The 17,365-nt window shown below is 41.7% G+C and overlaps 2 protein-coding genes across 4 annotated transcripts in view; both read right to left on the reverse strand.

The window, feature by feature from the left end:
- The window catches only part of VSTM4 (V-set and transmembrane domain containing 4), a 452,074-nt gene that overhangs the window by 162,637 nt on the left and 272,072 nt on the right, over nt 1–17,365 (reverse strand). The gene's annotated exons all lie outside the window — the stretch shown is intronic.
- LOC134157598 (bone morphogenetic protein 2-like) lies at nt 9,919–16,503 on the reverse strand. The gene is made up of 5 exons (XM_062606704.1): nt 16,055–16,503; nt 15,699–15,838; nt 14,936–15,052; nt 13,537–13,738; nt 9,919–11,846 (listed from the first exon to the last, which is right to left on the reverse strand). The coding sequence occupies exons 1-5, from the start codon at nt 16,335–16,337 to the stop codon at nt 11,398–11,400; spliced, it is 1,191 nt and encodes a 396-aa protein (XP_062462688.1). The 5' UTR covers nt 16,338–16,503; the 3' UTR covers nt 9,919–11,397.

Consider the following 17,365-nt stretch of genomic DNA (forward strand, 5'->3'; position numbering starts at 1 on the left):
AAGTGTTCTTTCTTTATCTAAAGACCAAGGTGACTGCTTTTAATTTTCTGTAACCTCTTTACACTTGATGTTCACCAAACTCATAATGTTAATTGGCTTCATATACGGATCATCAGTTTAATGAAGGAATAAATCCTATGTTGCTTTATGTCCCTCTGTTTTAACAATGATTGCTTTAATGAAGAATGTGACATGTTTGAAATCAAAGCTGCAGGAGACATTAGAGAGGATTTTTTATGATGACTGAAATGCTTATTTAAAGCTAAAACCATGAGGTTTCCATATTTCAAAAGCTTTTCTTTAAATAATTTTCAATGGAAAATACTGACATGTTCTTCAGCAAATAACTTTTTCTTTGTAATTTCATGAGCAGAGACTGAGAATAACTCTGTTTTGTAATATAAATATCTCAATTAGTTAATGAAAATATCTGTGAGCTGACTTTAGAACACTGCAGTTTTCATTCTGAGTTTGAGTAAAACTAGTGAGCTCAAAGGGGTTATGTCTGCCTAAATAAGGAGTATTTAGGAGTAACTAATACACCTCTTTGTCAAACTACTGTATTTTCATTGTTCATGTGTAGATGGAGAAAATTATAGGGGAGAAAGAATTGTCAGTTCACACACAAAAGCCCTAGATAGCTGTAATCTATTTCTCCCCATGGGGGATTTTAGGATTTCAGGAGCAAGGGTAAAATGTAATGAAACACGGGCTTGTAGAGGTAGGTGACTGCAAATCAGAGCATCAATTAGGTCAAGCTGGAAAACATCAATTAGACCCAACTGCATGTGCCGGTTATACTAGCTACAGCAGGTTTAAAATGTACAAAGCAAATGCGTTCTGGTAATTGAACTTTTACGTTCCTGGTCCCACTTATAATGAAAGTAAGCCTTTTTTTAAAATCTTTCCCTCTCTTGTTCTCTTTTTTCTTTTTTTTTTTTTGTTTTGTTTTCTCTAATGGAAACTGCATATACTGGACTTTTTTTTTTTTTTTTCATTTGTGAGCTGCTGTCTGGACTGATATTACATGATCCTTAGATATGGGAACATGCAACACAGAAGAGGAAAGTCTCTAATCCAAGTCTGGGCCAGGGTTGAGCAACCAATAGATTTGGACAGAAATTTCTTGATATGGCAGAGGAAGTGTGTGAGAAGAGAAGAATATTAGCTTAAATTACATGCCAATGAGAAATCATTCAGTGTGCCAGGCAGGCCTAACCCCATGACCTCTTGGGTTTATTTTCCCACAAGTGTTATGTTAATTCAAACTAGGTCACACCGAGCTTCAGGTAAATGCATACACATCTTCTCCCCCATCTGCCATACAGTATTGTGTGTAAGAGAACTATGTGTTGCCTTTCAGAGCTGGCCAGGACTTCAGTCCTATGGTCAGAACTATATGAACATGCAGAAGACAGCCCATATATTACCTTCCCTCTCCATGGAGAACAAGAAGGTACCTTGTAGCATCTCTAGTAGCACAGAGGTTTAATCTGTCAGGAGCCCTATTCAATAGCAACAGTTCTCTACCTGGAAGGATGCCTTTACCAAACTTACGCCTGGTCCCCACACTGCTTGCCATTTGAAGTGATTCGTTGTGCAGGCTGGGACTATGCCAGGATTTGCTGAGGCAAACCAACACTGGGTTTCAGGGGAATTGCTTTGATGAAGATGTCATATAAAGGCTTTTCTTCCCAGATGTGTTTTTTTCCACTAAAATGAGTCTTCTAACTAAGATCTGTGATAAACAGACTTCCAAGGGAGCAGATGTTATAGTGAGAAAAAGTATTAACATTACTTCAAGGTAGGAAAATAAGAAGTGGAAGATATGATTATTGATATTATTTACCCTGGTCAAGGGCAGAAAAGTGACTTTTTATTGCATAAAAGATGTGCATTGCTACTAGAAGTTTGAGAGCTGTGGAAGTCAGAGTTAAAAATTGAAAGATGTACAATATCTCAAATTTAGGTTTGCACATTTTTGGGTACTCCTTATTTTCCCATGGATTTACCAGTTTATTTGGAATTTTCCAGATGCTTGGAACTCTTCAGGAACTGGCCCTTGAATGTATATCAGTTGTACTACTGTTTATTCCTCCTTGTTCTGAGAGAATATATTTGGGAACAGTATAATATTCTCAGAAATAGCTGCCCAGTTCTAGATTCATGTAAAGCCACTAAAACAATAACCTCCTTTTCAAAGATGTTGACTATTATCTGGGACTTCAGAAATCCTGAAAACGGCTCTCTTTTTCCAGAGAAATGGTGTATTGCCTTCTCCACAATTCCTAGTGTTAACAAGGCAGGCTAATTGGCTTTTTGGCAGAATAAACTTGTCTCAGATCTCTAGCTGAGCACAGAGATGGTCCAATGCTAGGTTTATGCTAGCTGGGTGGGTATTCTGATGCTGTCATGGTCTTGTTCATTGCCAAGTATGATAAAGCAAGTTCTTCATCTTAGTATCAACAAGGCAAACCCTTGTGCTTCTTCTGTGAAATAGCACAAAGAAAGGGTTAAAACTTCTTTTTTTCCCTTTTTCTTCTTCTTATGAGAGGTGGTGACAGTTTATGTGTATGTAACACCTCCTCAGCCCTTCAGCACACCCTCCTAACCATGCTTAAATTCAGGCCTATTCCTGCTCCACTTTTTAATATTTGATTCAATAGGAAAATGAGACTAGGCATTTATCCAAATCCCTCTGGAGTTATTTCCAAGGATCTGGATGTTCTGTGCTGATGAAAGGCATTACTAAATACTGATAATAGTGTTCACTGATGTTCAGAGATTTGTTGATTCAGAGAGTGAGATGGAACCATTTAAAAACCCTGAATATTACATGAATGAGGGATAGGAGGAAACTGCAATTCATTCTTCTGGCTTGAGAACAAGGCAGTGCAAGGTCATGTAAAATTTAGGGACAAGGTCCTAAAGCATTTAAAAAGAAAAACCAACTTGGGGTATCATCCATATAGTTTTTCACCTCCAGCTTCATCAACCTTATTTTTCCCAACCTGTTTTCTTAAATCAGGATCACAAAGCCCTTCTTCTTCCTATTCATAAACTGTCATCCAAGAAACAACAGGAGAATGACCATGGTCATGCTGTTAATTGGTTTGTTTATGCTGCCCGGCTGGCTGGGGGCAGAGAACTCTGCTGGCATTCTCTGAAATTCATTTAGGGTTTGCAATGTTCAGACCTTCTTTTTAATATTTTTTTTAAATAGGTTTGTTTTCTTAGCCTGTCCTTGGGCAAATTGCACTCACACTTTCAAAGTCTGCATTCACATTTTATATGATGTGCATTTAAGTTACAATCACAAGTCTCGGAACATATATGTCTTGCTGCATAGAAAAAGAACGAACCTGTTCAGATTATGTGAATTATTTTAAAGATTAAGTGTTGAGCTTTGAACACTGAAGCTGTTCACAGAAAAAAAAAAAATCACCACTCCCTTTTCACATTTTGTTTGAAAAATAATAATAGTTTTCAAATTGTCCAAAAGGAGCTCTTAAATAAAATACTTTTGAATTACAAATGTAAAATTGCACTGTTAAAATTAGCAGAAAGGATCATGGAACTCTGAAAAAAAGAATTGAAAAAATTTTGGTTTAGCTTTTTGACATGTAAAAATTTGACAGCTGATTTGACTGCTTCCCCTGAACATTCACAGGCAATGGGGAAAAATACTTCTGCACAGAACCTGCTGCAGGAAAGCAGAGAAGCTGACTGGTGTGAGCCACAGAGGCAGTGGTGCCCTGGTGGATGACCATGGTCTGTTCTGTCCATTTACCAAAGACTGCTGCCTGAAACAACTTCTGAGTTGTCACATTGATAGACCAATATGTAGAGATAGATGGTGACTTCAGTGGCCATGGACCCACCTCTAAGACTGCCAGGCCCTTGTAGGACTCCAGGTAAACTACTTGGTGGGATTAATTTGATCACATTCTGGTGTCTGTGTTGTACATATCTGAAGCTGGGTGAAGTGAAACCCAGATCCATTTTCTCTAGGTCTCAGCCACTGGCCAGCCCACACACATAAGAAGTAGTCCAATGTCCAGATCAAAGCCTCATCTCGGTAGAAGTTACTACCTACAGTTAGTAATAGGACCTATAAAATAAGGGCTGAAACAGTAGCACCTGTAACAATGCACCTATGTGAATCAGAAAGACTGTTACTGCAATAGTAGCTATAAATTATATTTGGAAACAGGAGATTATTATAATCTATAAAAAAATAATCATAGGAGGTCTCAAGATATCTCAGAAATTACATGTTAGCTACCTGCTGACCCATTTTCCACAAGAAAAACAGAATGCAAAGTTTTATAATACCATGAAAATAAATCAGCTACTTTCATTTTGTAATCTGTGCAACTATTTAGCCAACCTGTGTGAACTGTCAAGAGTAATATGTAAATAAGTTCACATAGGAACTGTGAATTTCCAGAGCAACTTTGAAGAATTTAGAAATGTTTTTGCATTGTCAGTCTTAAAGTAAATGTGAAGTATTGAATTATTTTTTTTTATCACAACAAAATCTTCTTCACAAAAGCAGCAGAAAAACTCTGTCAAAACCCAGTGCTAGTAGTAGATACCACATTTATAAAATTGAAAGTTATTCAGGGTAGGAAGCAACAAGAACCACTTAGAGTTCATCAAAAGCAGCCTTGCTTCCAGAAGGGAACAACCCCAATACTGGCACAGGCCAGGGACTGGCTCCTTAGGTTATCAGGGGGTCCTTGCAGCTAAGGCTGCTGAAAGCTAACCCCTAACCTCCTTTTGGGTTGCATTAACAAAAGCATAGCCATGAGGTCAAGGAAAATACACTGAGAGTGGGTATGCACTGGAACAGGGCCAAGAGACATCAGATCTCCATCTTTTGAGATATACCTAACTCACCTGGACAAGGTCCTGAGCACTGTGCTCTGACTTTGAAGTCAACCCTGCTTTGACTAGGAAGTTAGGCAAAGATGATATCCAGAAGCCTTTTCCTGCCTATTTTTTTTTCTGTGATTCTGTTCTTGGGGAGTTTTGATAAATCAACCACAGGAGTATTTTACCAATGACAAATTAAATAACTTCTTCCATTCCCCCAACATGGTGCACAGTCCTTTTTGTGGTACAGAAAGCATGAACCTTACTAAATAAACCAAAACAGTTCTCAGATATCTAGTTAATTTAGACATCAAGTGGGTTGTCTAACATGCTTACATTTGGCTGGGTTTTTTTTAAACAGATGAAATCTTGGCTCTAACAGCAAATGTCTGGCAGGTCAAGAAACCACTTTTATCCCCTATTGCTCAATTCTTTTTCTCGCAACATGTTCTCTTCTAATTGTGATTTTGAACTACAAAAACCTTGACTCCTCCCACTTAAAGCCTGCACTCCAGCAGTTCCGGGAATCCCGGGAGTACCAGTGGGGACCCAGAATTCACTGCTTATTGGGAAAATTGTGATCATTTATTCCCAGCAGCACTTTGCCCAGCAGGCTTTCACTGTCAGGAAAGCTGTCCCAGTGCTTAGCTTGATTTAACCTCAGGGCATTTTAGACATGTTTGGGGAAATTAGACTTATTTTTTTTTTTTTGTCTATAGCTTTTGAGGATACAGCTCCCTGGCCACCAACAGTGGCTCAGCACATTCAGCAGAAAATGTGACATGGACAAACAGTTGATTCCTATGTAGACCACAGTGGGAGTCTACACTGATTTTGAAGTCCACACACCCGTTTTTATAGAATCATAGAATAGTTAGGGTTGGAAAGGACCTTAAGATCATCTAGTTCCAACCCCCCTGCCATGGGCAGGGACACCTCACACTAAACCATGTCACCCAAGGCTTTGTCCAACCTGGCCTTGGAATGGCCTTATGCTGCCTGCTAATTCCATTTAACCTGATAGTTAACCAAGAGAGATTTCTGTGAGCAGATCCGAAACAGTGCACTGGGATTTATTCCATGATGCCGCTTTGTGTCATGAGACCAAGGTTTATGGCATCACAGAAACATGGTTTCAGTTAAAGGACAAACACTTTTCAGTAACAGGTCATTTTCCCACATACAGGCTTTTGTTTTCAAGAAACAAGACAGGCTGTGATCTAGCTCTGAATTAGGGCAGTTAGTATCTGCATGAATCTCCTTGCAACAACAGAAGTTAGCAGTCCCTTTTATTTTGTGAATGGCTTTTAGCAATAAACCCAGTAGGAAGAATGAACACATTTTGTTATCTGCTTTAAGGCACAATTGTGTGATTCACCAAAGGTCAATTCACACCTGCTAACTGCTCTCCTCGGAGGTGAGCTACACTCAAGTGCAGAAGGGAAGAAATGACCTAGGTGTGACATACTTTTGCAGAAAGCAGTTGCACCCTCTGTATGTGGCAACCTCCTCATATTAGCCCCAAGCACTCCAGTTACGGTTAAGTAGCAGTATCCTTTGGGACGCCGTCTGGGACAAAGGAGGAGGGAGGCTGCCTCTGAACATGAATGCATGTAGCCATGGGTGTACATAAGAAAGAAGCCATACAGATATACACATTTACCTGTGCATATTTGCATGTGTGATGTCAAGGGGCCTGGAAGCAATCTTGAGGATTTGGTATCTGTGGGAAAGCCCCAGAACTCATGATAGGCACCCAGCTTCTCTCCTCTTTTCAGGAAGGCTTCAGGGCTATGAATCTTCCATGGGTATTTCAAGTAAAGCACATAAAGCACATAAATGTCCCTTTACCAGTAGCTCTCCCCACAGCATACTCAGACCCACTACCATCCCACTGCAGCATTGTTGAGGCCAGGTTTAGCACTCTCCTCACCTTACACAATAATGAGTGTGACTGCACATACCTGGATCTCTTTAGTCCCAAACCTGAGCCAAACTCTTTATTATGGGGTTGTTCATAACCTTACCATAGGTCTGGATTCTCTTCCTAGGCATTCTCTGGGTTTTTCTGCTTCTGAAAACCTATTTTCCATGTGCCTGCAGGTATGAAATGCAAGATGTGTTACTAGAGGAGAATTACATTGATCACATGCTGTGGAGAGGATGCAGAGATGCATGAGCTGTCCAAGTTGAGGGATCCAAGTTGGAAGACCTTGAGTTGCAGAGCTGAGCGCTGTACAGATGCACCACTGGCGCTCTGCTTCCAGTCACCAGCTGAGCTGGCTCAGAGGGCATAATGCCTGCTGTAGCAGTACTCTCACTGGGACTTGGAGCTGGAAATAGGGGAGAGATGCTGCAAAGCTCTCTGTCCTATCAAGTGGGACTCTTCCTCTGCATAATTCCAAATTTCAGGCTCTGGGGTGTCGGTGCTCTTGGTAGAATCCTGCATACAAAATCTGCAGTCATTCACTTTTGTTTTCACTGTGCTTTGGAAGGAGAACTCTTCAGGGCCAGGTGTGCTCTTCATTGGTCTTGGTACTATGTGGTTTGCTTCCTCTTGCTCCTGTTCAATGCAACACGATATAACAATGCACAGTCTGAGTCACCAATCCTTTTCCAAACTGCCCATGTTGAAGAATAACTATTCCCTCCAAACCTCTAGCTGTCACTTTTGACATGTCACCTGAGCATATGATGTTCTCATTAAATCAAGACTCAAAGCGTAGCATTTCTTATTCTGGAATTCTTACTTATTTGTGTTTATGAATAACAAGAAAATGCACCTTTATTCAAAAAAAAAAAAAAAAAACAACAAAACAAAACAAAAAAAAACCAACAAAACAAAAACCCAAAGATAGAATGGAAAAAAAGAGAACAGTATACTTGTGTTTAATTGTTACTCTAATTACAAGTTCTAGTGTAGTGTAAATTTTTTCCCTTGGCATTATTATGAACCTCATTTCCTTACAAAGTCCAGGATAAACAATTCCAATATATTTTGTTTTAATTATCAGGGTTTAATGGGGCATAATGAGACTATGTTGAGTGGCGCAGAAAAAAATAATTTAATGTGTGCAAAACTACTGAGTGCTCCTAGTTTGACTATGCGCATTTCACCTACTGTAGAGCAGCACTATGTGAGCTAATATTCAGTGTGCCCATCATTTATTTATTAATCACACTTGCTTTTGAATAAAAAAATCCTTATTTTCCTGGCATCGGAAAAAGAAGAACCTCATTAAGATATCCTGGAAAAAAGGGTAACCCTCTGAGTTGAGCAGCAAAGGATGCAGCTGATACACAGCTGATGGTGAAACATTTGTCATGTCATTGACTGAAGACTGGAGCATATTGGATGCAGAACCTGCCTCAGCCAGTCTGTTCCAAATGCAGTCCTTCTCGCAGAGTTGTTTGGCAGTGAAAACTTCAGTTCTTTGGGGCTCTACCAAAAGAAGCATAAATAAATCATCTGAAGTCACTATTCAGAAATTACCCTGTCTGGACTCTCACTGTAGATACATTTTCTCACTCCCAATGTGTGGTTTGTATAAACTTAAAAAAAAAACACAGATACTTCTGCAGTGAAAAGGGAAAAATGCAGAAAAGCAGCCTGAGAAACCAGAAAAGTGAGATTATAACCCTTTACACTTTCCAAGGTCCCTTTGCCAATGGCACTGAGTCCAGTGACGATGTGCAGCTGATGCAACAGCTATCACCACCTGGCTACCCCATTTATATGCCCCTTTACCAGAGTGACCATATACCAAGATCAAAACAGCCTCAACCCACCACTATGTGTTTTACATAGTCAGAGAATACTGAACACGAGGCAGTGTGGTCAGCATGGCGATAATGGGCTGTTCTGCAGAAAGGACACTTTTTTCATGCCAGCAGCAAGGTCTTCTCTTGGATCTGTTCTGATATCAGAGTGCCACAGCTTCGCAGATTCTTACAACAGCCTCTGCAGCCTTCTACAGAAAAAAACTAGGCAGGAGAAAACCCTCCTCTGCACACTGACCCATGCATACTATCCTTTCTTTCTAAATCTTTGTCTTGCTCAGCCTCCCCTACTCCACCTATTCCAGGCTGTAGTTCTGATAAGCACATGCCTGGCGTACACATATGGGGCACAGCCTTCCCATCCATATATTTTGTCTGTGAATAACAGTGCTTCTTTTGTCCTCACTTTCTAACTTCTTAGTGAAATTTTAATGAAGGCATCCCAAGATATTACAACATACAGGAAAATAAGAAAAAATTCCTTACACATCAAGGAAATTTAAACCATATGTTGAGGTTTAAGCCCAGCCATAAATGAAAACCATGCAGTCTCTCTCTCACTCCCCCTCATCACCCCCACTCCCAGAGGGATGGGGAAGAGAATCGAAAGAATTTAACTCCCATGGGTTGAGATAAGAACAGTCCAGTAACTAAGGCATAACATAAAACCACTACTGCTACCACCAATAATAATAATGATGAGGAAAATAACAAGGGAAGAGAATACAACTGCTCTCCACCCACTGACCGATACCCAGCCTGACCTGAGCAGTGATCTAGCCCTACGAGGTAACTACCCCCAGTTTATATGGTGGGCATGATGTGCTGTGGTATGGAATACCTATTTGGTTAGTTTGGGTCAGGTGTCCTGTGTCTGCTTTCTCCTGGCTTCCCCTCTTCCCTGGCAGAGCATGAGACTCAGAAAGTCCTTGGTCAGACTAAACATTACTAAGCAGCAACTAAAAACATAGGTGTTATCAGCTCTGTTCCCAGGCTGCAAGTCAAAACTACAGCACTGCACCAGCTAGTAAGAAGGAGAAAAATTACTGCTACTGCTGAACCCAGGACACCATACCAGGTATTTTAAGTTCAGTACCTCCATGAGGTGGGCTTTGTTACAAGCACTGCAAAAGACCAATATGAAGGACTTTAATCTCTATGCCTAATTCAAGTGAGAGTTACAAGAAGCTTCAATGTGAGTTTCTTTTCAGGAATAATTACTGGATCATACCTGAAGGGAAACAAAATTATTCTACTTATCTATTATATTTCTTGACGTGGAGTCAGAAGACTTGATACAGTGCCCATTGAAGCCATGACAAATGTCCTGTCATCTGGGAAAGTATTTGATTCATGTCTCTAGGAAAAAGGATCAAATATAGAGCAAAACCCCAGACCAATGTCACATTATATTTATTTGCATACTAACATTTTATATTACAGATTAAGTTAATGTACAAGTGTTTGTTTTAAATAAAATTACAGACATCAGTATTTACAGAGAGAAAATCATTTACATATATATCTTTTTTTTAAAAATTTCATTGGAGTAAAAAAATTCTCCATGAAGTTTCTACCCACAGGAAATGTCATGTTCTGTGAGAAGTCAGCCTCCTTCAAGGATTAACGGAGACAAGAAACCTAAGCAGGCTTACATTTCAACTCAATGAGTTGATTAAGGAACTGAAATGGGCTTGTTACCTGCATTAAATTGTAACAAGGCTGAAAGAACTTTGGGGATCCCTTCCACATCTATGTCCTATTCTTCAAGGAAGAATGGAAGAGTACCAGTGAGTACCTTCCATTAAAACTGCCTCAGATATGGGACCAGGCCAGCACCCAGCATATCCTCATGGACCTCAAAGCTTAATGTTCTTCTTTTTATCTGCTGAACTATGAGGATTCTGATCCAAGCTTATGATGCCATTGTAAAGTCACTGTTCTAAATGCTCAAAGGCAACCTCTGCTGCCACACAGCCCAACAACCACAGCAGACCATGGTGGAAGATTTTACAAAGAGGGGGACTGGCTGACCCCTCATCATATGTATGTTTTATACCAGCATGGCCCCACGTCAGAATCCAAGTTTGCCAATTTCCGGCAAATACTGACCTATGTGCTCCCTCAGACTGGCTAGCAAGTGCCAGGGAGAATTACAAGGAAGTCTCTGCATTTGGCATACCTGCATAAAGAACAGGGGAAAGAACTGCATTTCTCAGTAATGCATGAGCTGCAGATGGTAGAGTTCTCTCAGACTAGCTCTGGGCAAACACTTATCCTGAAAGCTCTATTTAGGGGTGTACATTGCCACTAGATCATGCAGTCAAAACTGAGTAAGGTTGTGTTATAAAGAGGCCTGCACACCGACGTGGATTGAAGCAGGATACCTGCCTGTTAAATCATAGGAAATTCTGAGCCTCAGTATGCAGAAAAAGCCCTTAATTTGAACGGTCAACTTAATGTGTTTGAACTACTTTAAATAACAAATTCCAATTTTTAATGGTTTCCCCTGGTGTACAGATACTCCATGCAAGTCAGCATAGCCCCCAGAGGCCCACAGTTCTTTGAAAGCCAGCCTTGAACATCTTTCCATACAGCCATGGTGAAGGGAGAAGGTCTTGAAGCACAACTGAATTTATAGCTCTTCTGTCCTGTGAACTGAAATGCCATCTCCTTTGATATCTTCAGTGGCAAAAGAACTGAATTCAAGTGCACAAATGCAGACAGAAAAAGGTCTTGTTAATGACAACCACACCTTGTTGCCACCATGTCTTTATAATTTTTAAGGACCACATTCTCTTTGTCATCAAAGTAGAGGAGATTGAGGGACTTCAATTCATCTGGCACACAGCAAGGTGTGCTGATATCTTGAGACAGTTTAAGAGTATGGACTATGGACTGAACTGTAGCATGGTTTGTTGCATTTAGATGTTCCCCCAAGGGGAAGAGACAGGATCCTCTGCAATAAAATGCATTGTATCCACTTGGGTAAATAATCCATCCTGACCAGCCAATAGCATGGAAGTCAACGTAGAGTTCCCTTCGATGACACGCTGTTACCTGGCTTTTGGCAGAAGGGATTTCAGCAGCTCGTGGTCTCCTGCTCATGCCTGCATTTCTGCTTTCGATGACCTGATCTTTGCGAGGCACGTGTGAAGCATCATTTTTGGCAGGCTTCATTTCCAGTTCTGAAAGGAAGTTGTGTGTTAAACTTTCTCAAAATAAACTAATTTCCTAATTAATTTTCCTTAATTTCCAGTGTTCTGCACGAAAGCCTATTCTGTAAATCTACATCAAAGTCTTCAGAGTAAATTTTAAAGTGACACCTAAACTGTGAAAGTCCCCAAAGGTGTGTGTATTCAATTGCCATTTCAGCCATAGTTCAAAACTTGCCAAATGTTGTGTTTCTCTTGGTGGTGGCCTGAAGGACTGCAATTCAGCAGAAAGAGAAGGAAAAAGCTCTGTGATATGCTAAACACATTCTGTGAACTCCACATGGCTCTTTTCAGGGCTGAATCTGGTAAATAATGGTATTAATGGTCTTTATAACACCACACCTACAACACATATCACATTGAGCAGTGTTAAAAGAGGGTGGAGAACACTGCCTTTTTCTCTTCCCAGTATTCCTCCCAGGAACTCCACCCATACACTTGCAAAACAGAGTGTGTGTTTCTGTAAAGGTTTTTGTTTTTGTTTTTTTTTTGTTTGTTTTGTGTTGTTTTTTTTTTTTTTTTCCCCTCCAGTTTTTGGATCTGAACTACCATCAGGTTTATGGAACTTTGCTGGAGAATGAAGCTTAGTGACAATAGGTTTGCTTTCTTTCTGGGAAGCCTTGTTAAATGCCTGTGGTTACCTCAAGATCCATATGCTGAAAAACACTGATGTACAGGCTGGTAGAAGAACAATCTTCACAGATTCACTGACCACAAACAACAGGCAGGTCTAGGGAGTTTCTTCATTGAGAAGTGGGTATCAATTTCTCAGTCCTGACACAGTATCCCATACAGAGCTTGATGCTCATTACGCTGGGATCTAGGACTTGACTACAAAAAAAATTCTTTAGAAAGCAAAAATAGACAGGCCAGCCTCATCTTTGGTTTTAATCAGTTTCACCACCTACTTAATACTGATGCAAGTGCTACCTAGTATTTAATATGCAGATGCAATTGTTTACCAGAAGACCCTGCAAACCCAAAACAGAATAATTTTTGTGCCTCCTCCCAGCTTTTGCTCTTTGCATTTATCAGGCTCCAAAACTAAAACTTAGTTGGTTTTACTGGAAGACCAGTGGGGGAGGTAAGACACTGCGTTTTGTAATTTAAGGGATGAGGGTGTTGCCTGCTATGAAAGCAGCCTTTAGTCACAATGCTAAATAGTCACTGAAGTGAAATAGGTGCTTAAAAATCAAGGCAAGAACAGAGAGGTTTAAATTGCTTATTTAACAGCCTCTTCCAGTCTTGAACACTGCACTTAATGACTCTACTTACGGTTGCTTTACCAGCGTTTTCACAAAATTTTCCAGGTCACTGAGATTTTTTAGCATAAACTTAAACAACTTTCACACAAACTTCACCACCTCAAAAGTAATATAAATAGTAATTTAAAAAAGTAGAATTCACACCCATTTTCAAATAAAATAAACCAGATTTCCCCTAAGTTTTAAGAGTATTTCCTGCAAAAACAGTTTGACTGAGGGGAAAGGCAATCTAAGATGCTGGGTGATGTACTAGCAAGAACTGTCAAATCAAACTGACCAGTGACAAAGCCGAACTTCAGACCTGTTCGAGACTGAGATACATGAGGCAGCAGATGGGACCTGAAGATAAACGGGGAGTTCATACTGTAAAACAGACCACTGCTCCTTTGTGAACTTACTTGTGGCAGAGGGTATGAAGCTGGGAGGCCTCCGTTTGTTACTGTTGGTGAAGAGGACGAGAAGTGCATTTCTACTCTCCTGAAAAGTGCCCTGGGTCTTAGCAAACTTAACCAGGTTGTGCTCAATTCTATTGTTGAATACATGCGTTGCAGTTATCAAAAAGCCGTGGTTGGAGCTGCTGTTTCCAACCCACTTGGAAGCCTACCAATGACAGGGAAATGAAAAAATATAGTTTCAATATTCTTATTACAGCATTACAATTAAGCAATGATTATATTAGGAAAAGGGAACAGGCAACAAGCTATGAGAGTGTAAGAACATATATTATGACAGAAGTGAGGTAAATGTAGAGCTGAGACTCAATTGAGTTTAATATTTTAACCAATAATTTAACGACTAAAAATACAAAATATGATACGCATATCCCAAAGCTACATTTACAGGAAGATAATTAATTTCTGAGAACTTACTAGTGAATAGATGAGTCTAGGAGTTAAAATTAACATTAAAATAAATCCTTTATTTAGCCAGGATGTATTTTTCATAGCAATCTTAATAACAGAGTATGAACTCTCCAGACTTTCCATACCATTAAAACTCATTTAAATCTAACAAACATGGCATTTGAAGAAATTAACTCACCATCAAGCAAATTTACTTTCTCTAATTGTTATAATTACAGACTAATAGATAAGGCCAGGCCATTTTCAAGCACGGCTATCATGACTTAAGATGCAACTCAACGGATTATCCAAGCATGCTGCTGATTCTGATCATAAAGCTTAGGCAACAAAACCAAAAACAACAACAACAACAAAAAAAAACCACAAACCAAAAAAACTTGAGCTTTCAACTCAAGAAACTATGTTTTAAACAACATTTGGATTATTGCTATAAAAAGGCATTCACACAGTTACAGTTTATCTACAAAACAAATCTTGAAACTAACAAATAAAGAAATTCACAGAGGAGGAAGTTAAATGAAAAACAACCCAACCATTATAAATTCTAGAAATACAACACTAAAGCACTCTGCTCTGTAGTAATGTCACCAGAATAAAAGGAAAATGAAAACCTACTCTTAGTACACAATCAGTGTCATCTACTTTGGCATCCAAAGCACTAACATGTTTTAATTACAATGACATACTTGGCCCGATGTCTCTCCAATCTACTAGGTTTGGGTTACTCAATTCCCATCATGCCCATGCTACTAGCAGCATATAAACACTTCTCCTTTAATTCAGGTAGCATCAGGTGTACTTTTAAGTGCAGAGAGAAAGCTTCTTCCTCTGCTGCTGTCCTTCCGTTCAGATGGACCACAAAACCCAGCACAATGCTAGAGTCAAGAGTTGTCATCTTAAGAAATTTAGAATTAAGTCAGAATTCTCTGCTTACTGTCTGCGTGACATTGAATACTTCCCAGCCTTCTGTGTACAGGGACAATAATCTTGAAGCAACGAGACGTTTTTTTTGTGGTTTGCTTCCACTCTCCAAGAGCTCATACACTTCCACCTTGTTGGGAGCAACGCAACAAAGCAAGAAATGAAACTAATTATTTTTCCAGCAAAACAAGGAGGACAAAGATTATGCACATATTGGCCAAATCATAGCTGTAAAATTGTACTACCATTCTAAACCAGGCAAAAAGTGTTGTTAGGTACATCTACTTCTAGCTGTGTTCAGAGGCAGGATACTGGACTGTTTGATACTATAGAAAAATATCCTGACCATCCCTTTTACTTCCATTCTGAACAACTGATACCATGAAAGTCTTCTCTTCCTCCACGTCTTTGTCTTCAGGTTTGCGAAATGTCCAATCCTGCCTTTTGCCAAAGAAACAGATACGCTCAAGGTCGGAGCCCACTCCCGCCCTGTTATCCTATGAATCCCTGACTGCTATTGCTACTTCTTAGAACAACTCAAGCAGAAAAATTTCGATTCGAATCCCCAGTCCCAGAAAAGCACGATGTGGTTTCAGATAGGTCCGACATAGGTATCCTTAGGGAGAGCTCACTGCCATAGTGGCAAAGGACAGCACACATACAGCCAAAGCCAAAAAGAAATAAAGCAAGTTTACGTGGTTGCACTCCTCACTTCCAGTATCATTAACAAAGAAAGCACAAGTGAGTGTTTAGCTGACAGATTATTTCCCACTTACTCTGCAGAAGTGGCTCATGTCAGACCGCATAGACACATGTGTCCTCTTCAGCTTGAAGACCCTGAACTCTGCTTTCAGCATCTGCTCACCCTTCTCCATCGCGTTGACGTCGAAGTAGAAGCGGTACTGGTCCACGTGAACTGGAAAAGAGCCCTCTTTAGGAGCCACGCAAGATTCCGCATTCAAGCTGTGCCCCGCGTTTTCCACAGCAGCGGCCGGTCAGCTCCAACCCCCAGCGGGACCCAGGCAGCGAGCGCGGCGGCCGCTCCTCGTCCGGGAAACGCCGTAGCTGCGGAGAACTGCCCTCCCGGTTCGGCCCTACCGCCCCCAGGGACCCTGTCGGGCCCCCGGCCCACCTCGGTCCTCGAAGCTGCGCACCACGTCGCTCTCCAGCAGCCCCGGAGAGCGGGTGATGCCGTTAGCGTCGGCCACCTTGTTGAAGAGATCGACCATGAACTGGGGTGGCTTCTTGCCGGGAAGGACGTCGGGCGGCAGCTCCTCGATGTCGAAGACCTCCCGCAGCCTCTGCAAGGCCGCCGCCAGAACCTCTTCCTGCGGGCCGGGGCGCAAGGGCAGGCCGCTGGCCGCCGGCAGGCTCAGCAGCCCGGCCAAGGCCAGGGCCAGCTCCAGGCCTGCCATGGCTCAGGGAGGCCGCCGCGCCTGTGACAGCCCTGAGGTAAGGGGACAGCGGCCCTCCCGCGGGCCCCGGCCCGCCGAGGCTGGAGGCGGCCAGGAGAGCGCGAGGAGAGCTGGGCAGGGTGCTCAGCCCTATGGCCGCTGCCCCGAGGGGGCCGGCCGCGCCTCGCCCGGGCCATCAATGCCCCTTAAGGACTCAATGGAGCTTCTCCGCTGGGTCGTTAATATCAGAGGGCCGCCGGCTGCGCTCGGGGGAATGGCTGTAGGTCTGACGGGAATCCAAGTGTCCGCAAAGAAAACCGCACCTGCGACAACCTCATTCTTTAAATTCGCTTTGTTTTAAAAGGCTTTGATTTGGGCATTGCTAATCGCGGGTGCTGCTTCCTGCCATTGCCACAGGAGTAAAGCGTAGACTTGAAAAGGAGCGGGAGCCTCCGTACCTTCCAGGTTCACAGCTTGCAGCATCCCCCCGGTGCTCGGCGGGACGGAGCCTGCAGTTACCCCGGACTCTAATCCCTGCCCTTCAGCTGCCCACGGTCAGGGCTCAGGGACAAGGTCTGGGTTTCTGTTACTGCAGTGGGGCCAGAGCAGCCAAGCTGCGAAGGGTTTAGCGGTGCGGGGAGGCATTCTGAAAACTATTTTAAGGCTTAACAGAACCAGCTTTCAATAACTTTTTTTACCCCCTTTGGTTTATGAAGGGTGTTCTCCCCAGAAAAGCCCCAAACCAAAACCCAGTCACCCCCTAAAATCCCAAACTCCAAGCACCTGCATACTAGTCCTTTTCACGGACTAACAATTTACTGAGAAGCACATTCTGTAATTCTTCATGCAGCAGTACCTTTTCTGCTTGTGCCACACAGCCTTGTGTTCCCTTTCCAGACAGGAAAGCAAAGAGGTAGGTTATAGGGCAGGTAGAAATATCCTCTTGCTTAGGCATGCTCTGTTAGACAGGAGTACTTGCACTGAACAAGCATGTGGGCCCATTGGGGAATGAGATGGTGACGAAGAGGCTACAGCTACACAGGCTCCCA

The sequence above is a fragment of the Pezoporus occidentalis genome, unplaced genomic scaffold, assembly GCF_034315485.1.
Source record: "Pezoporus occidentalis ecotype Australia unplaced genomic scaffold, CSIRO_AGI_Poc_V1 ctg98, whole genome shotgun sequence".
Classification (NCBI taxonomy): Eukaryota; Metazoa; Chordata; class Aves; order Psittaciformes; family Psittacidae; genus Pezoporus; species Pezoporus occidentalis.

Bases quoted from the DNA above. Each gene is read 5' to 3' on its own strand.
- LOC134157598 (XM_062606704.1), bottom strand. From the start codon at position 16,337: ATGGCAGGCCTGGAGCTGGCCCTGGCCTTGGCCGGGCTGCTGAGCCTG. The intron at 15,053-15,698 runs GTAAGTGGGAAA...GCTCCCAACAAG, and splicing joins ACATGAGCCACTTCTGCAGA to GTGGAAGTGTATGAGCTCTT. The intron at 13,739-14,935 runs GTAAGCAGAGAA...TGTCATTGGTAG, and splicing joins TATTCAATGTCACGCAGACA to GCTTCCAAGTGGGTTGGAAA.